The following is a 25,697-nucleotide window of genomic DNA, read 5'->3' as shown; positions in this document are numbered from 1 at the left end:
GAAACTCTCCGTCCTCAGGATCAGCAACGCCTACAAAAAGCCGAAATCATCGTTTATTGATCAATCCAAAGTATAAACTAACAAAAACTTATTACTTAGTCAACACGTACCAATGTTTGCATATTCCGGAAACTCGGGGACATGCATCGCGTCGAGATCCAACTCACGCATAAAAGGTGGAATCCCCATCGGTTGACTGCTCGAGGGATGAACCACTACATTCTCTGCTGCTGCCTCAATTTCCACATCACCATCCTCATCTTCGTCGCCGGCTTCATGAGTGGCTTCGAAGTCCTCTTCGCTGTCACTATTCATTCAATCGTACACTGCAGCTCTATCATCATCTATATCTATATCATTTTGAACCGCTACTGGCTCTACAGCTTCAAACTCAACGTACAACTCAATCTGTGGGTGTCGCATTTGGGTCTGCCGGTGAATTTGAAACATATTCTGCATACTCGCTTCATCAGTGATCGGCATGGTATCAAACTATACTAGACCACCAAACACTACAACCGGATTCCGGTACAGGATTCTGCTCACTCTCATTAACGTACCGTTCTCCATGGTTTGACAGAGGCCGTTCTGCAGCTCCATTAACGTCATCGTGCATGGAACCACAAACAAAAACGGATTCTGGGACACAAACCTCACTCCCTCATGAGTATTATGTATTATCTCACCGTTGCGATACACCACCAAGTTTGCGGTACCCTCCATTACACTAACAACAACCTCAAAGAACACTGAAAACACACTCAACTCTTATTCAGTATGCAAAACACCATCGAACTCTGCCTTATATAAAGGGGTGCACCTAACACGTCCCCCACGTGCTGTCTGCCTCAGCCAATCACACTTTGACACGTGTCAGAACGCCCCTGCGTGCTGACTCAGCACGCCCCCACGTGATGCATACTTGGACCAATCAATTTTCGACATGTCAGCACGCCTCCTGCATGCTGTGTAGTTGGCTCAACCACATCGTGCCACCTAGCTTCCATGCCCCCTGCGTATTGTGTGTCCATCTGACACGTCCATGTGTGTGTAATACACACAGTATCTTCATTTTCATTTTCAGCCAATACACCACAATATTTTCCATATCCAAATTAATAAGCCGTAAGTTAATCTCTCTTGTATTTATCTTTTTTCTTTTTCCTTTTTCCTTTTTCCTTTTTCCTTTTTCCATTTTGAATTATAAATAATATTTTGTTGATATTAAGTGCTGCCGGTTTTGAGGTCCGAGTTGACTCACGAAGGAGGCCGAGTCGTCACTCACTGTCTTCTACTCTTCTTCTTCTTCGTCTTCTTCACATTCAATCTTTCAACCTTGAAGCTTGAAGCTTGTCCATGCAATGATCCACCACACCAAATCCCACTGAGATTCAAATCCTCCAATCACCCTATTCACCTTCCATCGCAACAATGATGAACCACCACGATTTCCAACAAGACCCCGACGACGACGACGGCGTCATGGAATCCCTCCTCCTCCACGATGAACCCTCCAACCCCCTTCAACCGCCCCCAAACCCTAAACCCGATCACCACCACCCCTTACTCCCCTCCACCCAATCCCCCAAATCCCCCACCACCTTCAACTCCTTCCTCGACCCTCCCTCCTATGCTGAAGCCATCTTCACTTCATTCGATTCTTCTTCTTCCTCCTCCTCCAACGGCACCAACCACAGTCACCACCACAACCGTAACACTTTAACCGATGAACTCCCCTCCCGATCCGGATCCGGATCTGTTTCCGATTATCTCTACATCTTCGTCTCTGACCCTCAGAAGGAGCAGGAAACCTCTGCCTCCCTCGTCCCCGGCGCCGCCACCACCTTCTACACTTACCTCATCACCACCCGTACTGACCTCCCTGAATTCGGCAGCTCCACATCCGAGTTCGCCGTCCGCCGCCGCTTCCGTGACGTCGTTACTCTTTCCGATCGCCTCGCCGAGTCTTACCGCGGTTACTTTGTACCTGTCCGGCCCGACAAGAGCACAGTTGAGAGCCAGGTATCAACAATTTCCACAGAAAAAAAACGGTTATAGTTTTAAGAGTTTGTTAGGAGTTAGTTGCACGATTGTGTTAATGAATGAGCAATTGCATAGTTTCTTTAATGCACTAATTTACTTGTACATAACAGAAAACGGTTATTTATAAGTACTGAGTTGTTAGCAGTTGGTTACATACTGACAGAGGTATGTTACTGTATGAGCGAGTGCATGGTGTCTATGGTGCACCAATTGAGTTGTTTGTGTTCTGATTTATTGTGATTGTGATACCAGGTGATGCAGAAGCAGGAGTTTGTGGAGCAGAGGAGGGCGGCCCTGGAGAAGTACCTAAGGAAACTGGCTGCACACCCGGTAATCCGGCGGAGTGAGGAGCTGAGGCTGTTCTTGGAGGCAAAGGGAAGGCTGCCGCTGCAGAAGAGCACCGATGTGGCGTCACGGATGCTTGACGGGGCAGTGAAATTGCCAAAGCAGCTGTTTGGGAGTGAAGTTGCTACTGCAGGAGAATTGAGCGAGGTGGTGCAGCCTGCAAAGGGTGGGAGGGACTTGCTTAGGATTTTTAAGGAGCTGAAACAGTCTGTTACGAATGATTGGGGTGGGAGCAAGCCTTTGGTTGTGGAGGAGGATAAGGAGTTCTTGGAAAGGAAGGAAAAATTGGTAGAGTTTGAGCAACAACTTAGCGGTGTTTCTCAGCAGGTTTGTGTTCGCCTAGTTTTGTTTTTTTTCCCCCTCTTGTTTTGGGGGGTTATTTTCATTTAGGTGTTTTGGTTGGATGCCTTGGTATTGTGGGGAAATGGTGGTTGTTAATTTAGGTGATTGAATTGAAAGACAGAAATTTAATTACTTATGCAGCAATGCATGAGTTATTTTAAACTGAATTATCGGACCAACAAACTTATCTATTTTGAAGTCTCATTGCCATATTTGTTGTGGGAAATGATTACACTTGCGGTTTTGGCTGAATTATACAAAGAATGGCATTGTTATTCCTTCTATAAATGCTGAATTGGATTCTGATCTTGGTTTTTATTTTATGAACATTGATTTGCAGGCTGAGTCTCTTGTGAAGCATCAGCAGGACATGGGCGAGACAATGGGTGAACTAGGGTTGGCTTTTGTAAAACTTACCAAATTTGAGACAGAAGAAGCTAGATTTGATTCACAGAGAACACGGGCATCTGACATGAGGAACGTGGCAACTGCAGCTGTTAAAGCAAGCAGGTTATATAGAGAGCTTAACACACAAACAATTAAACATTTGGTAAGTACAATTTATAATGAATTAGAATTTTTCATATGCCACTTCTTGGTAAATCTACAAGAGAAATTTCATCATGATGGCAGAAGTGTTAGCTTCCTAATATATATACCTCTCAGGCTGTCATTTTGAAGTAGAGTTGTTGGTGAGTATTAATTCTATATGTCACAGGATAAACTACATGAATACCTTGGGACAATGCTGGCAGTCAACAATGCATTTGCTGACCGGGCAAGTGCATTGTTGACTGTTCAAATGCTCTCATCAGAACTAGCTTCTTTAAATTCAAGGATTGAGAAGCTTGAAGTTGCTTCATCAAAAATATTTGGAGGTGACAAATCTAGGATGCGAAAAATTGAAGAGTTGAAAGAAGCCATTAGAGTTACTGAGAATGCCAAAACATGTGCAGATAGAGAGTATGAACGAATAAAGGTAACTTTTTGCTTACCATTTTTGTAGTTCTGTTTTCCCTTTCCAGGGCATCATAACTGTTACTGTTCCTTATTCTTTCAGTTCAAAGCCTTCTCTCCATATTAATATATATTTACTTCCAGAACGGGCTACTATACAATTCATGTCTCTACTAATAAATTGCTGTCCTTTTATGCTTTTATTTCATGTTTCAATTATGTAATCTAGGGAGAAGAAAATTTGGCAAACTATAACTCGACAACCAAGTATGATACTTTCATTGAATTTAAAACACTCATATACCCCTTCTAGAAAATTGACTTTAAGATACTATCAAAATTTATCATTTAAGCAATCAAAGCATACTAAAATGTAAATACCATCTTTGTCAAAAGCCTTCATAATAATTTGGGATCTATAAATTTCTTCCCCACAACTTTCCAGTAGTTTACATTTTACAATACCAGATGAAAAATATAGAGTATGGCCAACTACATTATTTTATGCATTTTAAATTCAGTAACAGATTTAATCTCTATTTCTGGATCTATTGCCATCCTAACATGTAAAATCTATAAATTCAATAAAGTGATAAGATAGGTTTCTTATATATGTGGGTTACTGGGTTCCTGTAGAATGAGATAAGTGCACTGATGGTTAAACCTGGTTGAAATTTCTGCTTTATCCGATATATTGTTTGGGAGAAATTCGTATATTATCAATAACCAACTGCACAGGACAGATCCTATGAACGATTTGAAAATTAAGCTGATTAATCTGCTACCATGGTATTGGTCATTTATCAACTCTCGATGTGGAATATGTGCAGGAAAATAATAGGAGCGAGCTTGAAAGAATCAACAAAGAGAGGCATGATGACTTTTTAAGCATGCTGCGAGGATTTGTCGTTAATCAAGTAACATATCATTTATCTTCTGTGTCTGGTAGACTTTTGTATTTCAATGACCATTATCAATGACACCATGCATTTTACAGGCTGGCTATGCGGAGAAGATGGCGGCTGTGTGGGAGAAGCTTGCAGAAGAGACTACTGCATACTCCAAAGAAGCAGCTGAATTGTAGTTTTTGCTGTACATTTTTGTTTATTTGATTTCTAGTTTAGAACAAACATTTTACACGGCAAACTTAGTTTTAACTTTTAAGTCTCAACTATTTAACTTCTAACTAATCAGAGTTGTATATGCATCTTCTTTTACTTTAGCTTTCGGATTGGATGTTTTACTGTCAAGTATTTGGATAAGTTCTATTTAATACATGCAAATATTTCCATTCGAGTCCTGTTCAGCATTTACATTTCTTTTTTTGTTACTACTTTGAGATGGCATAAGCTACCTGAGTGGTGCACGGGAATAAAAAATGAATGCAAAGGCAAGATGAGATCATCTGCTGTGTAGAGAGGGTGAAAGATATCATGTTTTTGTTTGTTTATATTTCTGTGCATGTGTTATGACAAAAGTACCAAATATTATTATGTTCCTAGATTTGATTTCCCCCATATGATTTTAAATGCATAATTGATTCAAAACTTACATCTCCCTCAACTTAGGCTTAAAAGAATTCTTGTTCAAATAAAATTTGATGTGATCCCTTATCACCCCATTTCTCAATTTCCTACTTTTTGCAAATGGTGGGGGGGGGGGGGGGATAAACTGAGCAACTTAAAAACTTGTTAAGGGATTCAAAAACTAATTTATTCATAGAGGACTAATTGCGCTTAGCACACTTCTTAGTTACACAAATGATCAGACAACTTTCTTTTGGCTTTCGGAAGAACTAATTTCCATTATCAAATGAAGTGTTAAGGTAGAAACACTTACTTAATCAACAGCAGTATTTACAGACAAACAATCAAACAGGCAAAAATTAACACAAGAATGAAAGAATTGACGACACACTTAAGTCCTACCCACTTCTACTAACTAAAGACCAAAGAACGAAGGCAACTACAAAACTTTTTATAGCACCCCTAACACACTACTTAATATCATTCGCTAGTTGAAGGGATGCCTCCATCATCACCAGAACTGGCTGATACTACCTCTTGCCTAATCTCTTCCAGCTGCTGGAGCACTTGCTGTGCTTCTGGCCGCGCCGACGGAGTAGGATCAACACAGTGCAAAGCAAGCTTCAAAGTGTTGAGCAACTCATCCCCATTTGTTGATGCATCCCTCATCAACTCAACATCAAACACCTCATTAGTCCACTCCTCCTTCACAATAGAGGCAACCCATTGTGGCAAATCCACACCATTCATAGCCTCACCCGGTGGCTTACCCGTTAGGAGTTCTAACAAGATAACGCCAAGGCTGTATACATCGGTTTTCGTGTTGGCTTTCTTCAGCTTTGAAAGCTCCGGCGCCCGGTACCCCAATGCTCCGGCCGTTGCAATCACATTGGAGTTAGCCGCAGCTGTCATCAACCTGGAAAGACCATAGTCAGCTATCTTGGCATTTGTGCTCTCATCAAGCAACACATTGCTGGAGGTGAGGTTCCCATGTATGATGTTCTCACGAGAGTGAAGGTGGAACAAGCCGCGTGCCATGCCCTGCGCTATTCTCATCCTTGTTGGCCAATCAATCACTGTTTCTGGTCCTCTGGCTGCATCAAAATGAACAATAAATTTTCATGATCGTAGCAAACTTGGTTCTATCTCAAAAAGAAAATGCTAGAACTTTAGACTTACCATGTAAGAAGGAAGCAAGACTTCCATTAGGCATGTAATCAAACACAAGAAGCTTTTCTCCTTTGGGTCCCATGTAATAAGCTCTTAGGGCCAAAAGATTTGGATGTCTAATTCTCCCTAACACAGCAACTTCAGACTCAAATTCTCTCTGACTTTTTGTGATCTTTTCCCTCAATCTCTTAACTGCAGCTTGGCTTCCATCCTCCAATGTAGCCTTGTAGACAGTTCCATAGGTGCTTTTTCCCATTATCTCTGCTGTTGCACACAAGAGGTCATCGGCCGTAAAAGCCAATGGTCCATCGAAATGGACTAGTTTCCCTCCATTCTCACCACCAGTTTCGACATCACCGGCTCCAGCTGGAGGAGAGATTCCCTTCCCTGTCCTTGTTGTGGTAGCTCTCGTTGCAGCCCGGTCTTGTTCCGCATCCGATGTTGATCTTTTTCTGATAAGGCAGACTAGCAGGATGCAGCAAATTGTTACCAGGACTACAAGGAGCACCCCTGCCACTATAAGAATTATGTCTTTGATGCCTAGTTTCTTATGATGATGTTGTTTAGATGATTCAGGAGTTGGGACTATGACTCCTTGTGAAGGAGCTTGTGAAGGACATGGATTTGAAGGGCTATAGCCACATAATTGAATATTTCCCACAAATGAGCTTGAGTTAAATTTGTTGGCAAGTAATGTGGGAACAGGACCAGATAGATTGTTGTAAGAAACATTGAAGGAATTAAGACTAGCTAGATTCGCAAAGGAATCTGGAATTTCGCCACTGATGTTATTCAGCGACAAATCAAGTCGCGTAAGTGTTGAAATATTTCCAATACTATGAGGAATGTGGCCAACAAATTGGTTTCTACTCAACACCAGAACAGAAAGATTGTGTAATCTTCCTAAAGCTTCTGGGATTTGACTAGTAAAGTGGTTGTTCTCTACATTCAACAGAGTGAGTGAGGATAAATTTGATATAGTAGCAGGCAAGCTTCCATTGAATGCATTGTTAGAAAAATCTAATGTCTTGAGCCTAGAAAGTTTTCCAATTTCAAATGGTATTTCTCCACTAAAATTGTTATTACCAAGAGAAACCTCTCTGAGTTCAACTAGGCTTCCCAAAGAAGGAATGGTTCCACTCAAGAAGTTGTGATCTAAGATCAAATTCTGGAGCTTAAAGAAACCATTTTTACCACCCCATGAGTTAGGAATTGAACCTGAGAGATTATTATGTTGAAGAGAAAGGAAAGTCAAAGAAGGTAAACTAGTTAAGCTAGATGGTATTGAACCATTGAAGGAATTGAAGCTCAAGTTGAGCCAATAAAGCTTGGTTAAATTGCCAAGAGTATAAGGGATTTGACCAGTGAGTAAATTGTTGCTGAGGTCTAAAGATTGAAGCAAAGGACAAGAACCTAATGAAGGAGGAACAGAACCAGTTAGCTTGTTGTTGAAGAGTTGAACACCTCTTAGATTGGGAAGAAGCCCCAATGATGAAGGGATTGAACCACCAATTTGGTTGTCATGAAGACTTAGTTTTCTGAGGCCTTGAAGTTGGGAAATTTTCTGAGTGATGTGTCCCTTCAAACCCTTCCATGGAAGCTGGATCACAATGACTTGTCCTTGAGCACACTTGATTCCAGCCCAACCACCTGAACAAGCTCCATAGCCACTGTCATTCCAGCTTTTCAAGAAGCCTTTTGGGTCAATGAGTTCTTGCTTGAATGCTTGAAGGGCTAAGAAGTTTGATTGTGTGACAACCACTCCATCCCAATGGTCATCACACAAAACTGGCTTCAATGGCAGCAGCAGAATCAGGAATAACAACCACTTTAGATGGTGCCAATGTGCTACATTTCTCATCCCAAGTTGATAAATAACCTGCAAAGGAAAATGGTAAGAGTTTGAACAGCTAATGTAGCAAGAAGAAGTGAACTATACTAAACTAAACCAAAACAGATGATGTTGAAGTGATTACTTGATTGTTGTTGTTGTTCTCTCTAGTAGTGTCCATAAGACACTGTGGTTGAGAATGTAGGAGAGGAGAATGGGGAGTGTGTGGTGCTAATCCTATTCCTAAGAAGAAACATGGAAATGAAACAGGAGAACAACAGTTGAATGAGGAAGGGTTTTGTAGTGAGAGTAAGTAGCAGGAAAGAGAAAGTCTTGCAAGACTGAGAAGTAGCACGTGATTGTCATAAGTTAATAACTAGAAGCTTGGGTTAGATTGAAAAACAGTTATTATTACTCTACATTACTTAACTACTAAAATCTTTACTAATATCTTGTGTTTAAATGCTAGGTACATCTAAAAAAATTAGTTATTAAATTAATTATTATATATTTATAAATACATTTTTTAACAAATAATTATTTTTATATAAAATTAATATTATAAATTATTAGATAATTTAATAGGTTTGATTAAATATGTTTGAGTAAATAATTTAATAATTTATAATATTATTTTTATATAAAAAGATTTCATAAAATTAATTATTTTTTTAGTTTATATATTATATTTTAATATATATCTGAATTTAATTTTGATACACAGACTGCATAAAATATTTTACATAATTATGCAATCGCATTCGTCTTTTTTATGATTATTCGTATCGTTAATGAAAATAATAAATTATTTTTTATGATATGATGTTACGTAATTAGATGCACGTGTAAAATTATTTTACATTAATATTACATTAAAATTAAATTATACATATTTTATAATAGTATCTAATTTAATAAATTGATCTATTAATATGATAATGGAATCAATAATATTAACATTTTAACAATTGTTGATGATGAATGGGCGCGTCGAGAGCGTGAGAGAGAGAGAGGGAATCTTGTTTTGGGAAGAGAGAGAGAGAGAGGAGAAAGAAAAACTGGAGACAAGTTGTCAGAAAGGGGAGATAGGAGTACAATACAAGGCTCTCTTTGTTCTTCTTACAAACACAAACGGCTACTTTTTAATTTTATTTTATTGAATGAATGAATGAACGAAGGTTTGATTTATTTTGAGGTTCCAACACTCCTTTTTCGGTTCTTCCTTTTAGTTGCAAGTCCGCACCCCAATGTCCCAACGGCTAGTTTCTTCCTCCCTTCTTTTGTTGGTCCATCTTCATTACTATTGCTTCATTTGCTTCTCTCTCTCTCTTCCATTCCTTACCATGAAACGCAAACTTAACTGAAATGACCTTGTTGCCCCTTCAATTCAGGGTTGACAAGTGACAACACATCATTCTTGACTCTTTTGAAGCTCAGTTGAAGGGTTTGAAGCATTAGACGGTTAGACCATCTCGGGACAAAACTCATCACCATCTTTATTTAGGATTCATTTGACATAAAAAAAAAATAATACTACATCTATTTTGATGTGATAAATAGTAAATAAAAAATTAAAAACTCAAAATATTTATCTCTTTTCTAATAAAAAAAGATTAAATTTGGTCTTTATTATGGTTTTTAATTAATTAATTAAAATAAAATAAATTAATATAATTATTAATTTTTTATAATAATATTATTAAAATTTATAAATTAAAAAATAATTTTCTATTTAAAATATTTAATATTCAAAAAAATTTAATAACTTCGTAAATAACGATAATACACAACATATAATTTAGGGTAAAGTACTAAATTGGTCCTCTAGGTTTGGGCGTAATTTTGTTTTGGTCCTTAAAGTTTAAAGTGTTCTATTTGAATCCAAAAAAGTTTCATTTAGTATCAATTTAGTCCCACAGTGAGGTCAAAATTAAATAATTAACAAAATGTCCTACATAACAACAGTTCAAGAACAAAAGATAATCTGGAGAACAAGTACAAGCTCCAGAGACACAAAATCAACCATTGATGCATCAATACATTTATTTATCATTTTCTTTAGTTTTATAGAAAATATTTTATTTATATTATAAAAAAATAATAAATAAATGTATTGATGTATCAATGGTTGATTTTATGTCTCTGGAGCTTGTACTTGTTCTCCAGATTATCGATTTTGTTTTTGTACTGTTGTTATGTAGGACATTTTGTTAATTATTTAATTTTGATCTCACTGTGGGACTAAATTGATGCTAAATGAAACTTTTTTGGATTCAAATAGAACACTTTAAACTTTAAGGACCAAAACAAATATACGCCCAAACCTAGGAGACCAATTTAGTACTTTACCCTGTAATTTAAGGTTGAATTAATTTACAACGTTATTTAATATAAAAAAATAGTTAAACTCTATAGTTGACGACGCATATTGTGAAATTATCGTGTGTATTTAATTAAGTCTTTTTTCAGTTGTTGATGTCGCTATCTATTTTGAAGTTGGGCATTTTTTTGGAGAAATTGATGATATAGTGCAAAGTTTTTTTCTCCCAAATGAGGTTGCGATAAACCATTTTCAACATCGTCTTGAGCAAAATTTTTTTGCATAAATGTCTCTTTCATCCTCAACAATCATATTATGCAAATATAATACAAGCTCTCATTATGTTTGCAATTTTTTTCTTTTTGAAAAGCGCGTTGAACCACGTATAATTGCAGAATGTGTTTGCAACACTCCAAATGCTCGCTTCACGTCTTTTCTTTGCCCTTCTTGATATTGTGCAAATAACTTGTGTTTCTCCCATTTTATCTTTCATATTGATTTAACAAATATGGCCCATTCAAGATGAATATCATCTGCTAAATAGTATCGCATAATATAATTATTACCATTGAAGTGAAATTTACTTCCGGAGCACGATCATTTAGAATATCATCGAATACTGGTGAATGATCTAACATAGTGATATCGTTATTTAAATCAGAAACTCCAAAAAATGCATGTCATATCCAAAGGTCTGAAGATGCTACAACCTCAAGTACTATAGTTGCAATCTCACGATAACCACTCATGTACATACCTTTTCACACCTTTGAATTTTTTTCATTGCCAATGCATGCAGTCGATGCTACCTAACATGACAGGAAAGCCACAAGCCTCTGCTATTTGTAGTAGACGTTTACATAATTTGAATTTGGTTTTCGCAAGTATTCATCCTCGAAAACTAAAATGACACCTTTAACAATTTTTTTTAAGCATTCAACTGTAGTGCTCTTGCCTATGCATATGTAAACTTCAACAGCATTAGCTGCTACTTCATATGCTAACATCCACATCGCAAAAGTGCATTTTGCAATGGTAACAAGCTTCTTCTCCTAGTAGAATCGACCCTTTGTTGGAAATACGAATAGACATTTGAGAGAGTCTCTACTATCCGAAAGTATACGTGTCTTCTCATTCGAAATATCCGTCAGAAAATGTCAGCATTATACACAGGTTCATCTGCAAAATAATATTTGAAAAGACGATTATGTCTTGCTTCTCAATATCTGTTAATTCATCTATGAGGAGTTGGGAAAGAGTTTTTGTTGATATCTTCTTCTGAATCATCGAACAAACATTCATCAATCCAAATATACATGAGTGCGTTATCTCGTCTTCTTCTTCTGCTATACAAAGTCTCGTTAAACATATAAAAAATTTCTAGCTTTTTGTTGAAATATAATGTGTAGTATTTTTTTTGAGGTGAAAAACTAGCTTTAAAGTGGAGTATGTGATTGTAACTTTTGATAATTGATATTTATAAGTATATTCACAATAAGTAGTTGCTTCTCAATGACTGTTTTTGCAATAGTTACTTTATTGTTGGTAGTGTGAAGTTTTGATTTGGAATTTGAGAATTTGAAAGTTAAGATTGTTGGATATTTAGATTTTGAAAAAAAAAATTGTAAGTAATTTAAAAAAGAGTTGAATTGATTTAGATTCATTATTTGAAAAAAAAAATCAGTAAAATTTTGATTTCAGAAATTTGAAAGAAGATCGAAGAAAATTAAAAGAAATTGTGAGAATAAAAGTGTAAATAGTGTATATAAAATAACAAAATAATAATTTATTAATAATAACCGTGTGTATCATTTTTATTTTTTCTGTTACTAACTTGCCACATGGCAAAGTTTCATTAGATATTCAAAGTCCTTCTGAGGAGAGATTGCCCTTCCTTGATCTGAGGGACTCTTTGCTTTTCTTCTCCAACTATTGGAACGCTAAATTTTTTGACAAATAGTAAATGAAAACTCTAATTTTCTAATTTTCTGAGCATTGGAGCTGCTTTGAAGAAGAAAATGTACTCTACGGCCTACATACTTGGATTTGTTATTTTCACCATTTTTCTGCCAACTCTATTAGGTGGGTCGTGACGTGTGAAGTTAAATTGTACAAATTAGATTGGATTAACAGTTATTTTACTAGTCTGTTTAAACAAGTGTTGAATGTTTGAATTCTGTTTGTAATAACTCATTGGCGAGTGACAAATTCTTAAATAAAGTTTCGATCTGTAACGAATTTATCATTAATCTGCTGGACTGAAAGATACTGTGAGGAAAAAAACAAAAATAGAATTGTTCACTACATACCAAAAAAATTCTTTTAACCAATATCTTAACTAACGAAAGTTCTATCTATTTTAAATAATAATCGTTTTGATTTTTTTTTATACATTAAAATTAGTGTTTTAAAATTATTTTGCATCCAAATACATTGATTTTGGAGTAAAAGCGATCCTTTTAAGAAAATCTTTTAATGTATTAAATTCATTAGTAATTTGGATGTCTTCTCTTTTAATTAGAATTTAGAAGTGTCTTTCATTTTAAAACGTCAACCGCGGTCTTATTTTTTGTTTTCTTTATTACTTTGAAGGGGACATGGGTGTTTTCTCCTTTATTGATACCAAAAAAGAAAGGTCGCATTTTATTAAGAAGGGGTTGAAATGTTGAATGATGTATAGCTAACTTTAGAAAACGTTCGAGTGGGTCGTTCCAATTGGTATCGATAACAGGCTGTGAAATATGGGAAGAGTCGTCGTCGTCATCATGTTCATCATATCAAAGGGGTACTTATCTGCTGCTGCTGTAGTTGGTGTTGGTCCACTATTACTATACCTTTGCATACAACATATTACGACACCTTTTTGCCCTTTGACACTTCCTTCATGTCGTTTTATGTAAATGGAGAACAATGCCGTTCATCAATCATCTTCTCATCCTCCTTAGTTTGTAATGAGGATGATGGTATGTATGTACGTACGTTTGTTAGGTTATTAAATTTGAGGGAATCAATATCCATGATCCATCGTTCGAAATGCCTTGTTTCATTGAAGTGGCACATTCAATACTAAAATTATTGGTCAATTTTGTAAGTGTCTGATTCGACTAAAACGGTAATGTTCATCTTACTTTCGAATTTTCACCAATCATTTAAATTTACCAACTCAATCTTCAAGCAAGGTTCACGCTTCAATAGAAACACCTCATAGTTATATACTCCGTACCTCGCGAAATTAATAATTAATAAGTACCTCAAATAACAAGCGAGCCTTTCTTTCTATCAAATTCGAATCATTTTGTATATAGTTTGGTAACGGAAGTATACGGGATGAAAGGACTGCTGACTGGTGTGAATGTTTCAGTCTTGTAACGTGATCTACTACCGTCACGAGACAAGTGCTGGATGGGATTTAGTTCCAAACGCTCCTAGAGTTTAATTCTAGTTATTCCTTATTGTTGCGATAGCTAGTCCTCCCCAACTTGCTAGCAAAGTGAATGAAAACAAACATACAAACTTACAAACTTTCAAACGCATCAACTCAAAGTCCGAAAAATTGTGTGAAATAAAAAAACCATCCAATTGAAAATGTCAGCATCAAAACATGCGAAGGTCAACTTACCAATTCCCCCGGACCTATAATGTTGCATTAATTAATTATTGTTGTCTTTTTGGTGCGAGTTACCCCGAAATTAAATTATCTTATACTCCTAAAACACATTTAACTCGTATATTCCACACTTTACGTTGATACCGCATCTAAAAAACAAACAAACAAACAAACAAATAGAATTTGAGAATTGAGATCATGACTTGACTTGTGAATCATGACATTGCATTACCCTTATATCTTTCTTTGTGCACGAGATTAATCAATAAACCAGTTTCAATTTCCCTCACTGAAGATTGAAGAACGGAGAAGCACAAATTTTAAGCAAGATAGATGCTTACCAAGCCAGTCGATAAGAAAGGTATCAGTTCTTGCATGCAAACCATCAATCACCTAATTCCTTCCAGCTGATGCAATTCACACCCAGCAAAGGAATCACTATCATACAGACTCGTTTATTAATTCCATCTTTCATACTTACCAACACCAGAAAACAAGAGATCAAGAGAAAAGTAAGAAAATATAGAGGAAAAAGAAGTGCTCCTCAATGATATTAAGTATTAACTAGCATAACACTCCTTCTAAAGATAACAGACTCACTGTTAGGCATATATTTATGTTTGTAAGATATTAGCATTAATCTTTAAGAAGTCAGAATGAGAAGAAACCAATATCCAGGTTCCAACAACCAGACACTTTTTCTTACCAAAACCCAGGCAATAACAAAACAAAAGATTATAGAATTTGTTGGAGGCAACTACCCAACAAAACCGATCATTTCTAAGTTCTGGGAATGCCAATCTGCAGCAGGTCATCTAACTCAAAATCCAACAAGGCCCCAAAACCAGATATTCTGTAACATCTATCACGCTCAAAGGCAAATCTAGATAGAATAATTATATATATATGTCCCTACACTCAAGCCAATTATGGTTTGTGGGGTAAATATCTCCCATGTTGCTTCATGCAGAAGCCACTTCAAGACACATACAAATGAATAATACCAGAAATTACTTCCAGCAACCAAGAGCCTTTTATCGAAACACCAAAATAACCTGCACTTAAAATTAAATTTTTGTATATAAACACCACCATAGAAGGATTCCACAAACATCAACCAAATACTTGTAACCAATAGAACAAAACAGGGCACATTTCTATACTGACGCATGAAATCAGAAAAAAACATGCATGCAAATATAGCAAAAATAAATTGGTGACTAAACTGCATTGATTTAATATTGAAGAACAATCTCTTGATAATAAAACAAAAAAAAGTCACATAACTAAACCCTATGCAATTCGCAAGTCAAAAAAGAATCCGGCACATTACGATTTTTTCCCCAAGTCACCATAATACAACACCACTGACACGAACCGTCGATCCAGCGGCGAACCTTTGTAGATTCCCCGAAACTCTACACCCGCGAAACTACCGGAGCGGCGGCGGAAGTGGCGGCGCCACCGAGGAACGAAAGAAGTCCGGTAGATCCTGGCTCCTGTTCGTCGAGAAACAGATCTTCCGGCATTCTAAACGCGCCGTGAGCACACACGATGGCCAATCCAACCATTGACGCCGAGATCAAGAGCGACCCGACGCTGGTGAGGAACACGACGAAGATGGTGAGCGCGGTGAGGAGTCCTAGGGTTTCCTTGTCGTTGAAGGTGCGGCCATAGAGAATCACCGGCTGGTCTGCGGGGCGGAAGAGGTAAAGGAAGCACCACGACGCGAGGAGTCCGAGGAGGACGAGAAGCGAAAACGGATGCGTGATGAGCGAAACCGCGAGCGCGAACACGATTAGGGTTACATAGTTAACGCGGAAGTAGTTGAAGTTCTTGCGGATCCTTGAGTACGCTTCAGTTAGGGATTCCGGTTTCGAGAAGGAGGATCGATCGGCGAGCTCCGTCCACGGACGGCGCTGGGAGAAGCCTTGGCGGAGAGAGGATGACAGGCGGGAGATGAAGGAGCGGAAAGCAGGCGTGGCTATGGGAGGCTGAGATGCAGCGCCTGCGGCGGCTGTGTTGGTGGATTGGGGGAGTGTCGGTGGGGCAGACATGGTGGCGCGTGAATCTCCGAACGCCCGCGCGTGAGAGTGAGAAGTAGCGCGAGGCAATTGGAGACTCTATTAGGAACTTAGGAAGTTAGCGATAACGAAAACACTCTGGTTTTGGGCTTTTGGGCTTTAAGGCGTGCATGTATATTAAATGCCGAAAGAAAATAATTGTACGGCGTGGAACAAATGCTAGAAAATGACCAATAATTCTAATATGGGGATAAATCTATTTTGCAGAAAAAGATATTGTTAGATTCGAAAAAAAGAGTTAAAAAAAGAAAATAAAAAATCTAAAAAATATATATAAAAAGGATATCCCATAATTCACCGCCTCACCGACAACCACTACTTATTTAGACATTCATGTGAAGGGAAATGAAGCTGCATTCTTTTGTAGTTTTTGCTATTGTTTTTTAATAGGGTACAAAAAATGAGGGTACTTTATCTTGGTGCTTGGATCTTGATCTGGCTAGCTAATAATTTCACATTTATTTTGAAATATGACAACAATAATAATCAATTCATGGCATTTGAGAAGTGTTGGTTAACAATCGATAGCCCACTAATTTCGACACTAGAGTCTAAAATTCGTTTTTCGTAGACTTACATATAAGATTATGAGGCATAGAGATTGTTTATCAATAGGAGAGGACCAATAAAATCTGAACAAAAAGTTAAATGAAAATAAAACAGAAACATTGAACTACAAAGTGCAGGGACAAACAAACCTAAAAGATCATAAACTCATTACAGAAGAGAAGAGGTCAATGCGGCCAAACTCTCAATTCAATTAATATTAAACCAATTAACAACAAAAACAATCTATCTAGCCCCCAAAGTAAAAACTCTATCAAATAAACTTCTTGTCTACTTCTAATTTGGTAGGTTTATTCAACACCCACTGCTTTATATTGCAGCCAAGAGTTACAAGCACAAACTGAGAGAAGCACACATTCATAATTATTGCTTCAAAAAGGAATGGATACTTCTCAGGTGGATTCATGGTCAAGTAAACTATGTGAAGAATGAAATAGCAAAATAAAACAAGGCGTACAGTTGTTGCACCCAAATAATTATACAAATAATTTCCCTCTTTAACTCTCTGTTGACCAGGTGCGTCGAATATCAGGATGAAGAGAGCAAGCAAAGCAAAGTATGGAACAACCAAGCCGTCGCGACATATCAGAGGGAACATGGAGAGCATGGCAAATTGCATGAACCACTTAAAAATAAAAGGCTCTTCCATAGCCAGCAGGCTTGCAGGAAGAAGTGGCAGCAAAATGGACTTCTCATGCACTGTAAGGCACCATGCATACACTCAGTAAGATAATTTCAACAAAAATGATTGCAATTTGGCATTGTAAAAAAAAAAAAATTAAATGTTACAAACCTTGAAAAGAAAACAAGTAGAAGGCAAATGAACAATTTAGCAGCCCATAGAGGAAACCTCGATTACTTGGAGATTTTATTTGTTGAATCATTGAAGGAAGGCAAGTTATAACTGTTGCAATTAAGCTGAGAAGCCTCAGTGACTCTGGCGTAAATAATCTCTTCCACTTGATGATAATGGAAGAGGCACACCAAAAGTTGGCCACATAATCCTCAAATATTCCTCTTTCAAAAGGAGCAAGGCGTGAGAGGACCTGTTACAAGGACCATCCATACCCAAGGTTCTTATCCAAGATCAAAAATAGTTTTAGCATCAAGGAAGACAGACATCTCTATTATGTAACTAGATTTCTCAATTCACCAGTTGAACTGACTCTACTACCACATGTATACATAAAACACTGAGTCGGACTTAGTCTAGACGGCTAGACCTATTGTTTCCATATCAAATAACAGACTTTCTGATACCACATTTAAGACCGAGACCAGGTAGAAGCATCATATGTAACTTTTATTAAGAAAAAATGGACTATCAAGCAATCAAATAAATAGCAAATAGCACAAGTAGGAATTATTAAAATCTCTGTTCAAATAAAGCACAGCAGTAACAGTAATGTTAAATGGATTCCAATTCCATGCATCAAGATTCAAGAGCATACAGCAAATGGAATGAACAATCCAACTTCTGCTGGGTTTAGGATTAAATCTACTTTCTAGCAGCCAATGATAACAATTTCAGTATTTTACCTCCAAAATGGAATCCTTTGAATACAGATAAGGCCACCACACAGCTGCAAAGGTTCCCAAAACATAAAACCCCAGTTTTGATACCTCAAGGAGCGGATGTTTACGCCTCAAGCATTTACCCAGGAGATGGCTGAAAAAAGCAGGGGCAAAATATGCACTCATCTGTAAAAGAGTAACTAACAACAGTTATCAAATCCCAATCGATGATAAAGACAAAAAATAAAGGAAATGCAGGTTCAGACTTAGCTTATCCACAAACATTGTTGTGTCCCACATTACTTCAATATTTTTTTCCTTGCAAATGTATGTTTATGGAAACTAGGTACTAAATTCAAACTAAACAAATAACAGAATGAATTGCCATTTACTGACTGCAATCCATTTAAGACATCAGTATCAAGATTGGTCAAGTAAAATGTTAATAGGATTTATTTGACGCAAAGCAATAATACAGCCTAAAGATATATCAAGATACAATTCACCATGCACACATTAACATATAATTAAGAGACATATATGTATGACCATTCACCATGCACACAAACTATAAACACACACCCAATTTTTTAGTGACAATTCCACCTGGACAGGGTTGAGCAATCCTATATGACCATTGACCATACATGGTATAGACTATGTATAATAGCTGAAAGTAGTAAAAGAAATTAATGACAAATAGACCCATGCTAAGATCAGAGATTAAAACCTGCTTATGATTTAGAGCTAGACAATACAAAACACATGCTACAAGATCCTTCCCAGAGAGGACACCAGCAACAGCTCCAATGGTAAAGCCCAAGCTGATGCAGTTGTACTGACATACAACACATACAACAGTCAACGTTAGAGCACTACAAACCTGAAAAATACCTAAAGGGGCAAGGGCATAAACAACAAAAGAATTTCTATGCAAACCTGAAAGTGACCGTGGTCAATTAAGATCAAACAGGGGTTTAACAAAAGCATGGCAATGTGCCATCCTATGTCACTTTTACGACTCCTTGAAGGTTGACCATAGCGAACAATAACAAAGTACAGAACAGCTGGAAAGAGTATCAACAAATCAGATGATAACACTGTCCACCTCATTAGTAGTTTTCTGCAGAGTTCAAAATAAATTATCAATAAAGTCAAAATACTCGGTGCTAGCTCAGAACCTGAACAGAAAGCATTAAAATTGTAACAATTGATAAGATCTTAAATGGACAAACTATCTTTTGTCCCCCAAAATATAAATATCTCATGCGTGATTTAGCCACTGATTTAAACTGAAACATGATTTAGTTGTTGAATTATGCACATAATTTAAACCAGGGACTAAATGAAAAGAGAGGCACACTTTCAAATTCCAAGAACCAAATACCATTTCTTTCAACAGATCTGTTAAACTATGAAAGAAAATGTGTAAAATACGCACCCGAGATAAGACTCATGACCTCTGGAGGTGAAAAGGGAAACAGATTCAGGGTGCACAAATCTCAGAAAAAGGCCATGAATGAAACTCTGGTAAGCGGTGAGTGGTGGATAATCAAGGCCCCAGTAGCTCAAATCATTGCTGGTGCTGTTTCTATACCATTCTTGAATTGGGAGATTGATGGTGATCTCCATCCAATGCCTCTGTGCCTCATAGTCCCCAAATTTCGGAGGGTTAGCAAAACCGGAGTAAGGGTGGAGGGACACTGCGGCGCGAACCAAAAGTGCAAACAATCCAACAATAAGGAATGTAGTTGTTGTTCCCTTGTGAACCAGCCACCACCACCAGCAACACTGGTTTCCATCACCATCAACTACACTAACAGTGTCACTAGTCCCCTTTCCTTTCATTTCAGCAAGCAGCCCAATTCATAAGACTGCATCCGAAAACTGAAAGAAAGTGAGAAATTGCTTTCAGTCTAAATCGTGTGGTTGATTGATAACTACGGAATTGAATTTAATTGAATTGAACTATATTATTTGGAATGTGTATGAAATGAATCTGAATTTCTATGTTGACAATTTTGAACATTATTAATAGCTCGGAGTATAGCGACATCACCCAATCAAACTACACAGTGACAACAGCAATAAAAATATCAAAATAAAAATCAAACCACCATTTCAGAAATATTCAGAAAAATATTATGAAAAACCATAGCAAAAACAATATAAATTTGAACAATACCTAAAAAAGGGGGAAAAAGCTTTCCTCAGCGGCGAAGAGAATGATGGCGGCAGCGGATGAAGGAGTGGGAATTTAGTGGTGTCAACATGTTTGGCCCTATAGGGCTTTGGCCCTACTTTATAGGGCCGGAAGAACAAGAGGCCCTATAACTATTAGGGTCAAATTTTTAAAAAGCCCTCAGGGCCAAAAGCCCTAGGGCCAACCCATGGGCCACCTAATCCTTTTTTATACATTGCTCTCTATCTCAATAATACATATAAAACTTATTAAAAGTCATTAGCTTATTCTATCTCTGTCATTTTTTACGTGTAGAAAACAAAGAAGTTAAAAAATAAATATCAATAATGTGCATTGTTCATATTAAATCCAACTTTTAACTATATACATCAAGAAATCAAACATGGCATTCACTATCTCATCACCCTTCTCCTTACTCCTTAATATCTACCATCAATAATGTCTCTAGTAGAAAATCAAAATAAAGTTTACACAAAAATTTATCATCTAAAATCATGAATGTTGAGGGAGATGCATCGATTCCGTTGACACTTCTTCTTCATGAATTTCACCAATGTCATCATCTAAATCAACCAAGAGTTGTGAAAGTGTGCAAGGTTCCAAAACCAAGAGGAGCTGGCATCATTTATATATTCTTTAATTACTTTATTTTCTAAAAATTCAGTTTAATAGTAAACCTCTATTTGAAGGTTGAATCTTTATGAGAGAATAAGGAAAATAGAGACACAGAATGCATGATCCAAAGGGGAAATAGTTCTCAACAGAGAACAAAACAAGGTTTGATCCTAGGAAGCAAAAACAGCAAGAAAAACAACTAAGTTTCAAACCAAAACCAAAAGGGTTCACTGATTCCTAAGTTTCTGATTTTCATGCCCTGATTAACCATTCAAAACCTACTTGCATATTCGGTGAGAGACTAAAAACAAGATAGCAGGTGCCACTGCTGGCCAACTAATTGCTTCTGATGATTTATTTAAACCAATTCTAAATGATTTTCATCTATTCTTTGCAAGAAACAAAAAGAAGCAAAGTTTTTACTTGTATTACTTAATGTGGTGAAAATGTTATTATGGCTTCAGAATATAGTTCATCCACAATCCAAATGTACTATTATGCAGTTACTGAACTTGAAGATTCATCAAGGTAGACTAAAATATTAAACCATGCAGATTAAAGTTCAGATCAGTTCAAGGACATTTGCTAAACAAACAGAGGAATCAAAACCATGCTCAAATTCTCAGGAAACAGAGGAATCAAAATGTTTACAATCAATTAACCTGAAAATAGACAATTGAAGAAACAAGTTCACAGTTCAAGTTCACAGTTCACAGTTCAACCATTTTGAAATCACAGAGAGGGGCAAAGAAAGGGTAGCCATAGACCCACCTCGGTTTATTAACAAGAGAATTAAAATGGGTGATGCAAACAAACAAAGAAGAAACTCAGAGAGGGACAGAAAAAGAAGAAACTCACCTCTGATTCCGCGTCAGGGAGGAGGAGCAGCCACTGATTTCGTCCACCGCATCAAGAAGGAGGAGCACCGCGTCAGGGAGGAGGAGGAGCCACCGCGTCGTCCACCGTAGTAGGAGGAGCAGAATGCAAAAGTAGAATGCAGAGGAGGAGGAGGAGCACCGCGCAGGTTTCCCCGTTTCAGACTTTCAGCATCTCAGGGTCAGGGAGGAGGAGATCAGATTTGGGGCTTTTAGGGCCAGCCCTGTTTTAATTTTTTTGGGAGGGCTTAATTAAGGTTAAGGCTTACAAAAATTTTATGGCTGTAGGCTGAAATTATTTTGGGGGTTTAGAGAGCCAGCCTTAGGGTCTTGGGCTCAATTGACGACGACATCGAAAAAGGGAGAACTGGCGAAGGGAGGAGACATCAGCTGCTGCCGGAGGGTGGGGAAAATTTTCAAAGAAGGATCGGTTGTTATTTTCGGTGAGGACATTTTCGAAAATTCTTTCAACTAACTTACAATGTCCAAAAAACAAAGGATTATTCGTCAATAATTTTTTATTATATCATTTATTGTTAAATAAAAATTTAGAACAACAGATAATTAATAAAAAAAATTAACGTTAGAATATTTGTGTTTTTCTTCATTAATAATTTATATTTTTAATAATATTTATTGATTAACTTAATTACCGTATATAACTACAAGGAAATAATTAGTTTAAAAATAACAAAATAGAAAATGTTAGCAATAATACTGCTAATACATGAATTATATGAGAAAGCAAAAATCAATTTTAAACTTGGTTTGAAATTAAAATATATATATATATATAATTTTAAAAAAGGATCACGATTTTTTTTAAGAATCAATTTAAATGTTTACTTGTCACCAAAAAAAAATTTAAATGTTTACTTATAAGAATTTTCCAAAATACTTCTAGTTCTTAGTTTATTCATCTCTTTCCTTATATATATTTTTAAACTGAGTGTTTTTTTTTTTCAAAAATATTTTAATTAATTTTTTTATTATACCATTTAGGATAAAGTATTAAATTGGTCCTTATATTTAGGCTTAATCTTGTTTTAGTTTCTAAGATTTAAAGTATCTTATTTGAATAAAAAAAATTCATTTAGCTTCAATGTAGTCCTACTGCCGTGAAGTCAATGTTAAATAATTAACGAAACTCAATTTGTAGATATGGAAAACTTATATAATCAAACTCTTTGAGTTGCCGAGGAGAGTTTCCTGGCAACGATGGCCTTGTCCTTGTCGTCACCGGCGAACTTCTCCACGGAAAGCGAGTTATCAACGATGTTCTCTATGTGCTTAAGGCAAGGCCAGTGGCTCGCGGTAATGCATTTGCTGCTGATAGTATGCCTCTTGAGTTTCATGACAGGACTATATTGAAACTAAATAAAACTTTTTTAGATTCAAATAAGATATTTTAAATTTTAGGAACCAAAATAAAATTAAGCCTAAACCTAACAGACCAATCTAGTAATTTATCATATCATTTAATAATTAATATTAAATAAAAAAAATGTTAAGAATAGATAATTAATATAAACAATTAATGTCAGAAAATTTATTTATTTTTTATTAATTGTTTATATTTTTAAGAATATTTATTAAAATAACTATATATAATTGAAAGATGACAGTTAATTTGAAAAAAAAAATAGAAATATTGCCTATGCATAAATTAGAGGGGTCAATATTTTTTTTATTTTGTCACAAATTGGTAGAAATTTATGTACAATTATTTTTAGATAAAATTAATAGTTAATAATTATTAAATAATAATTTAATTAAATATATTAAATTATTTAATAATTTTTATTTATTAACTCCATATAAAGATAATGTATATGCTTTCGCCTCTCAAATTTTAGTATGAAAAAAAAATGAAAAGTTGATGTCTTTATGAAATCTTTTTATAAGAAATTAAAATGCCAAATATATCAATTCTAAGAATAACATTATTCGTCCTTGAAGCTCTCCTTCTATGAATGTATTGCGTGCAAGCGACACTATGAATGCATAAAGCCATAAATCCATCCCTATAGGCCATAGCTAGCTAGTCCCCTTTTTTTTCTCCTCCTTTTCGTGTTTTAAAAATGCTTCTTAAATAAAAAGGAAAAACTTCTGTTTGTACTCATAAATTTTGTGAACGTTGATAAAAATACCCACCAAACAAAAAAACTAACGTTGTACCCATAAAAGATGGGTTCTGTGTGACAATAGTATCCAGACCGTTATTTTTTGTTAATTTTTTAATAAAATTCCCAAATCAACCCTTCTATCTTCATCCCCAAATTCCAAATTTCACAACCCTAATCCCTTTTCTTCCTCTGCACCTCCGGTGAGTTCCCACGAAGCCCTCCAAGCCACCTTCTCCAACCGCAAACAAGATTCCCATTCTCGATCTCAATCCTCTCTCTTCTCCATCTCCGTCTCCATCTTCTCTGCCTTCTTCATCATCAACTCCCTCGTCTCCCTCTTCGACGCACACAACTCAAACAATGCCATTGGCTCCGTCCTCCAACTCCAGCTCCTACAATCGCCCTCCTCTTCCCCTCTTACTCCCTCCTCTCTCTCTTCACCTTCCCCCTCCCTTTTCCCTCATCATTATTAGAACTCCTTGCCGCATTCGCCTTCGTCCAAGAGTTCCTCTTGTTCTCTACCTTCAGAGGAAGGATCCAAGCGGGGTCGAAAATCGTTACTACAGTCTCTTGCTGGTTCCTATCGCTGTATGTGTTTTCTCCACTTTTCTTGAATTGAAGTCTCCGGGCTCCGCTTTTCCCAAATTGGGCCGTGGAATGGGCTTCATCCTTCAGGGCACGTGGATCATTCAGATTGGCCTGGCTTTGTTCTCCGGCTGGGTGGTGCAAGGGTGCTCCCTGCACCAGCTGAACAGAGAAAACTATACTCTGAGGTGCAAGGGCCACATGGACTACCACAGAGCCAGCGCCCTTGCCACACTTCAGTTCAACTGCCAACTTGCTCTCATGGTTGTTCTTTCTGTTGGTGCTTATTCGGTAATCTCTGCGAGGAATGGAGGATCTCTAGAATCTTCTTCTGCTGCTACCAGTTACAGGCCGATTGGTTTTGCTGAGATGCATCAGTTGGAGAATTCCATGAATTTCACTTTGGATTCTAATGATGATGATGGTGAAGAGAGACAGAAGGGGACTGTTGTTGAACATGGTAATGGGTTGCGAAATTTAAAATTTGGGGAAGAAGATACAAGGGATAATTTGGGAATTTTATTAAAAAATCAACAAAAAATTACGGTCTGGATACTATTGTCACACGGAACCCATCTTTTATGGGTACAACGTTAGTTTTCTTGTTTGATGGGTACTTTTGTCAGTGTTCACAAAATTTATGGGTACAAATAGTAGTTTTTCCAAATAAGAATTATATCTCTTTTTATTTAAAACCTCCATAATCTTTTTAAGATTTGAATTAATAAGCCAAGAGTGCAATATTATTTTCTGCATAAAATAGATTTAATCTTTTCTCCTTATTAAATTAATAAGCCAAGAGTGCATAAAATTATTACTACTACTACTACATACTACCAATTACCAAATGCTTATTTGAACGTCATTAAATCGATAAATTTTTATTTTTTTTATTTTTTAGGGTGTTTGACAGATTTTTAATAATAAAAGTAAAAATATTAAAAAATAAAAAACATCTTTTTAAAAAATTATAATTTACATTTTAA

The 25,697-nt window shown here is 36.5% G+C and overlaps 4 protein-coding genes and 1 pseudogene across 6 annotated transcripts; 2 read left to right on the top strand and 3 right to left on the bottom strand.

Annotated features, from left to right (window-relative positions):
- Positions 1-1,178: 1,178 nt before the first annotated feature.
- LOC107606673 (sorting nexin 2A) lies at positions 1,179-4,980 on the top strand. 2 transcript variants are annotated; one of them, XM_016308711.3, is made up of 6 exons: positions 1,179-2,022; positions 2,296-2,715; positions 3,071-3,280; positions 3,449-3,709; positions 4,518-4,604; positions 4,685-4,980. In XM_016308711.3, the coding sequence occupies exons 1-6, from the start codon at positions 1,432-1,434 to the stop codon at positions 4,769-4,771; spliced, it is 1,656 nt and encodes a 551-aa protein (XP_016164197.3). In that variant the 5' UTR covers positions 1,179-1,431; the 3' UTR covers positions 4,772-4,980. The 2 variants fall into 2 exon arrangements, with proteins under 2 accessions (XP_016164197.3, XP_088349186.1); XM_088493060.1 differs by having other exon boundaries at positions 1,231-2,022; positions 3,071-3,284; positions 3,486-3,709.
- A 480-nt stretch (positions 4,981-5,460) lies between these two features.
- On the bottom strand, positions 5,461-8,551 carry LOC107608849 (putative leucine-rich repeat receptor-like protein kinase IMK3). The gene is made up of 3 exons (XM_021107250.2): positions 8,360-8,551; positions 6,393-8,262; positions 5,461-6,307 (listed from the first exon to the last, which is right to left on the bottom strand). Exons 1-3 carry the CDS (start codon positions 8,393-8,395, stop codon positions 5,694-5,696), a joined length of 2,520 nt encoding a protein of 839 aa, XP_020962909.1. The 5' UTR covers positions 8,396-8,551; the 3' UTR covers positions 5,461-5,693.
- Positions 8,552-15,354: 6,803 nt separating this feature from the next.
- On the bottom strand, positions 15,355-16,381 carry LOC107608848 (PRA1 family protein B3). Its single transcript, XM_021107251.2, has one exon. It carries the CDS (start codon positions 16,196-16,198, stop codon positions 15,560-15,562), a length of 639 nt encoding a protein of 212 aa, XP_020962910.1. The 5' UTR covers positions 16,199-16,381; the 3' UTR covers positions 15,355-15,559.
- Positions 16,382-16,963: 582 nt separating this feature from the next.
- Positions 16,964-22,509, bottom strand: LOC107609351 (putative dolichyl pyrophosphate Man9GlcNAc2 alpha-1,3-glucosyltransferase). Of its 2 annotated transcripts, none has more exons than XM_088493458.1 (8): positions 22,077-22,509; positions 21,984-22,016; positions 19,749-20,194; positions 19,247-19,430; positions 19,038-19,145; positions 18,332-18,493; positions 17,586-17,838; positions 16,964-17,491 (listed from the first exon to the last, which is right to left on the bottom strand). In XM_088493458.1, exons 3-8 carry the CDS (start codon positions 20,153-20,155, stop codon positions 17,046-17,048), a joined length of 1,560 nt encoding a protein of 519 aa, XP_088349584.1. In that variant the 5' UTR covers positions 20,156-20,194; positions 21,984-22,016; positions 22,077-22,509; the 3' UTR covers positions 16,964-17,045. The 2 variants fall into 2 exon arrangements, with proteins under 2 accessions (XP_088349584.1, XP_088349585.1); XM_088493459.1 differs by having other exon boundaries at positions 19,749-20,181; positions 22,077-22,451.
- Positions 21,580-25,381, top strand: LOC107606674 (uncharacterized; annotated as a pseudogene).
- Positions 25,382-25,697: the final 316 nt, after the last annotated feature.

This window comes from Arachis ipaensis, chromosome B7, assembly GCF_059453495.1.
Source record: "Arachis ipaensis isolate K30076 ecotype BB chromosome B7, ASM5945349v1, whole genome shotgun sequence".
Lineage (NCBI taxonomy): Eukaryota > Viridiplantae > Streptophyta > Magnoliopsida > Fabales > Fabaceae > Arachis > Arachis ipaensis.
This window is presented reverse-complemented; position numbering and strand designations above follow the sequence as displayed.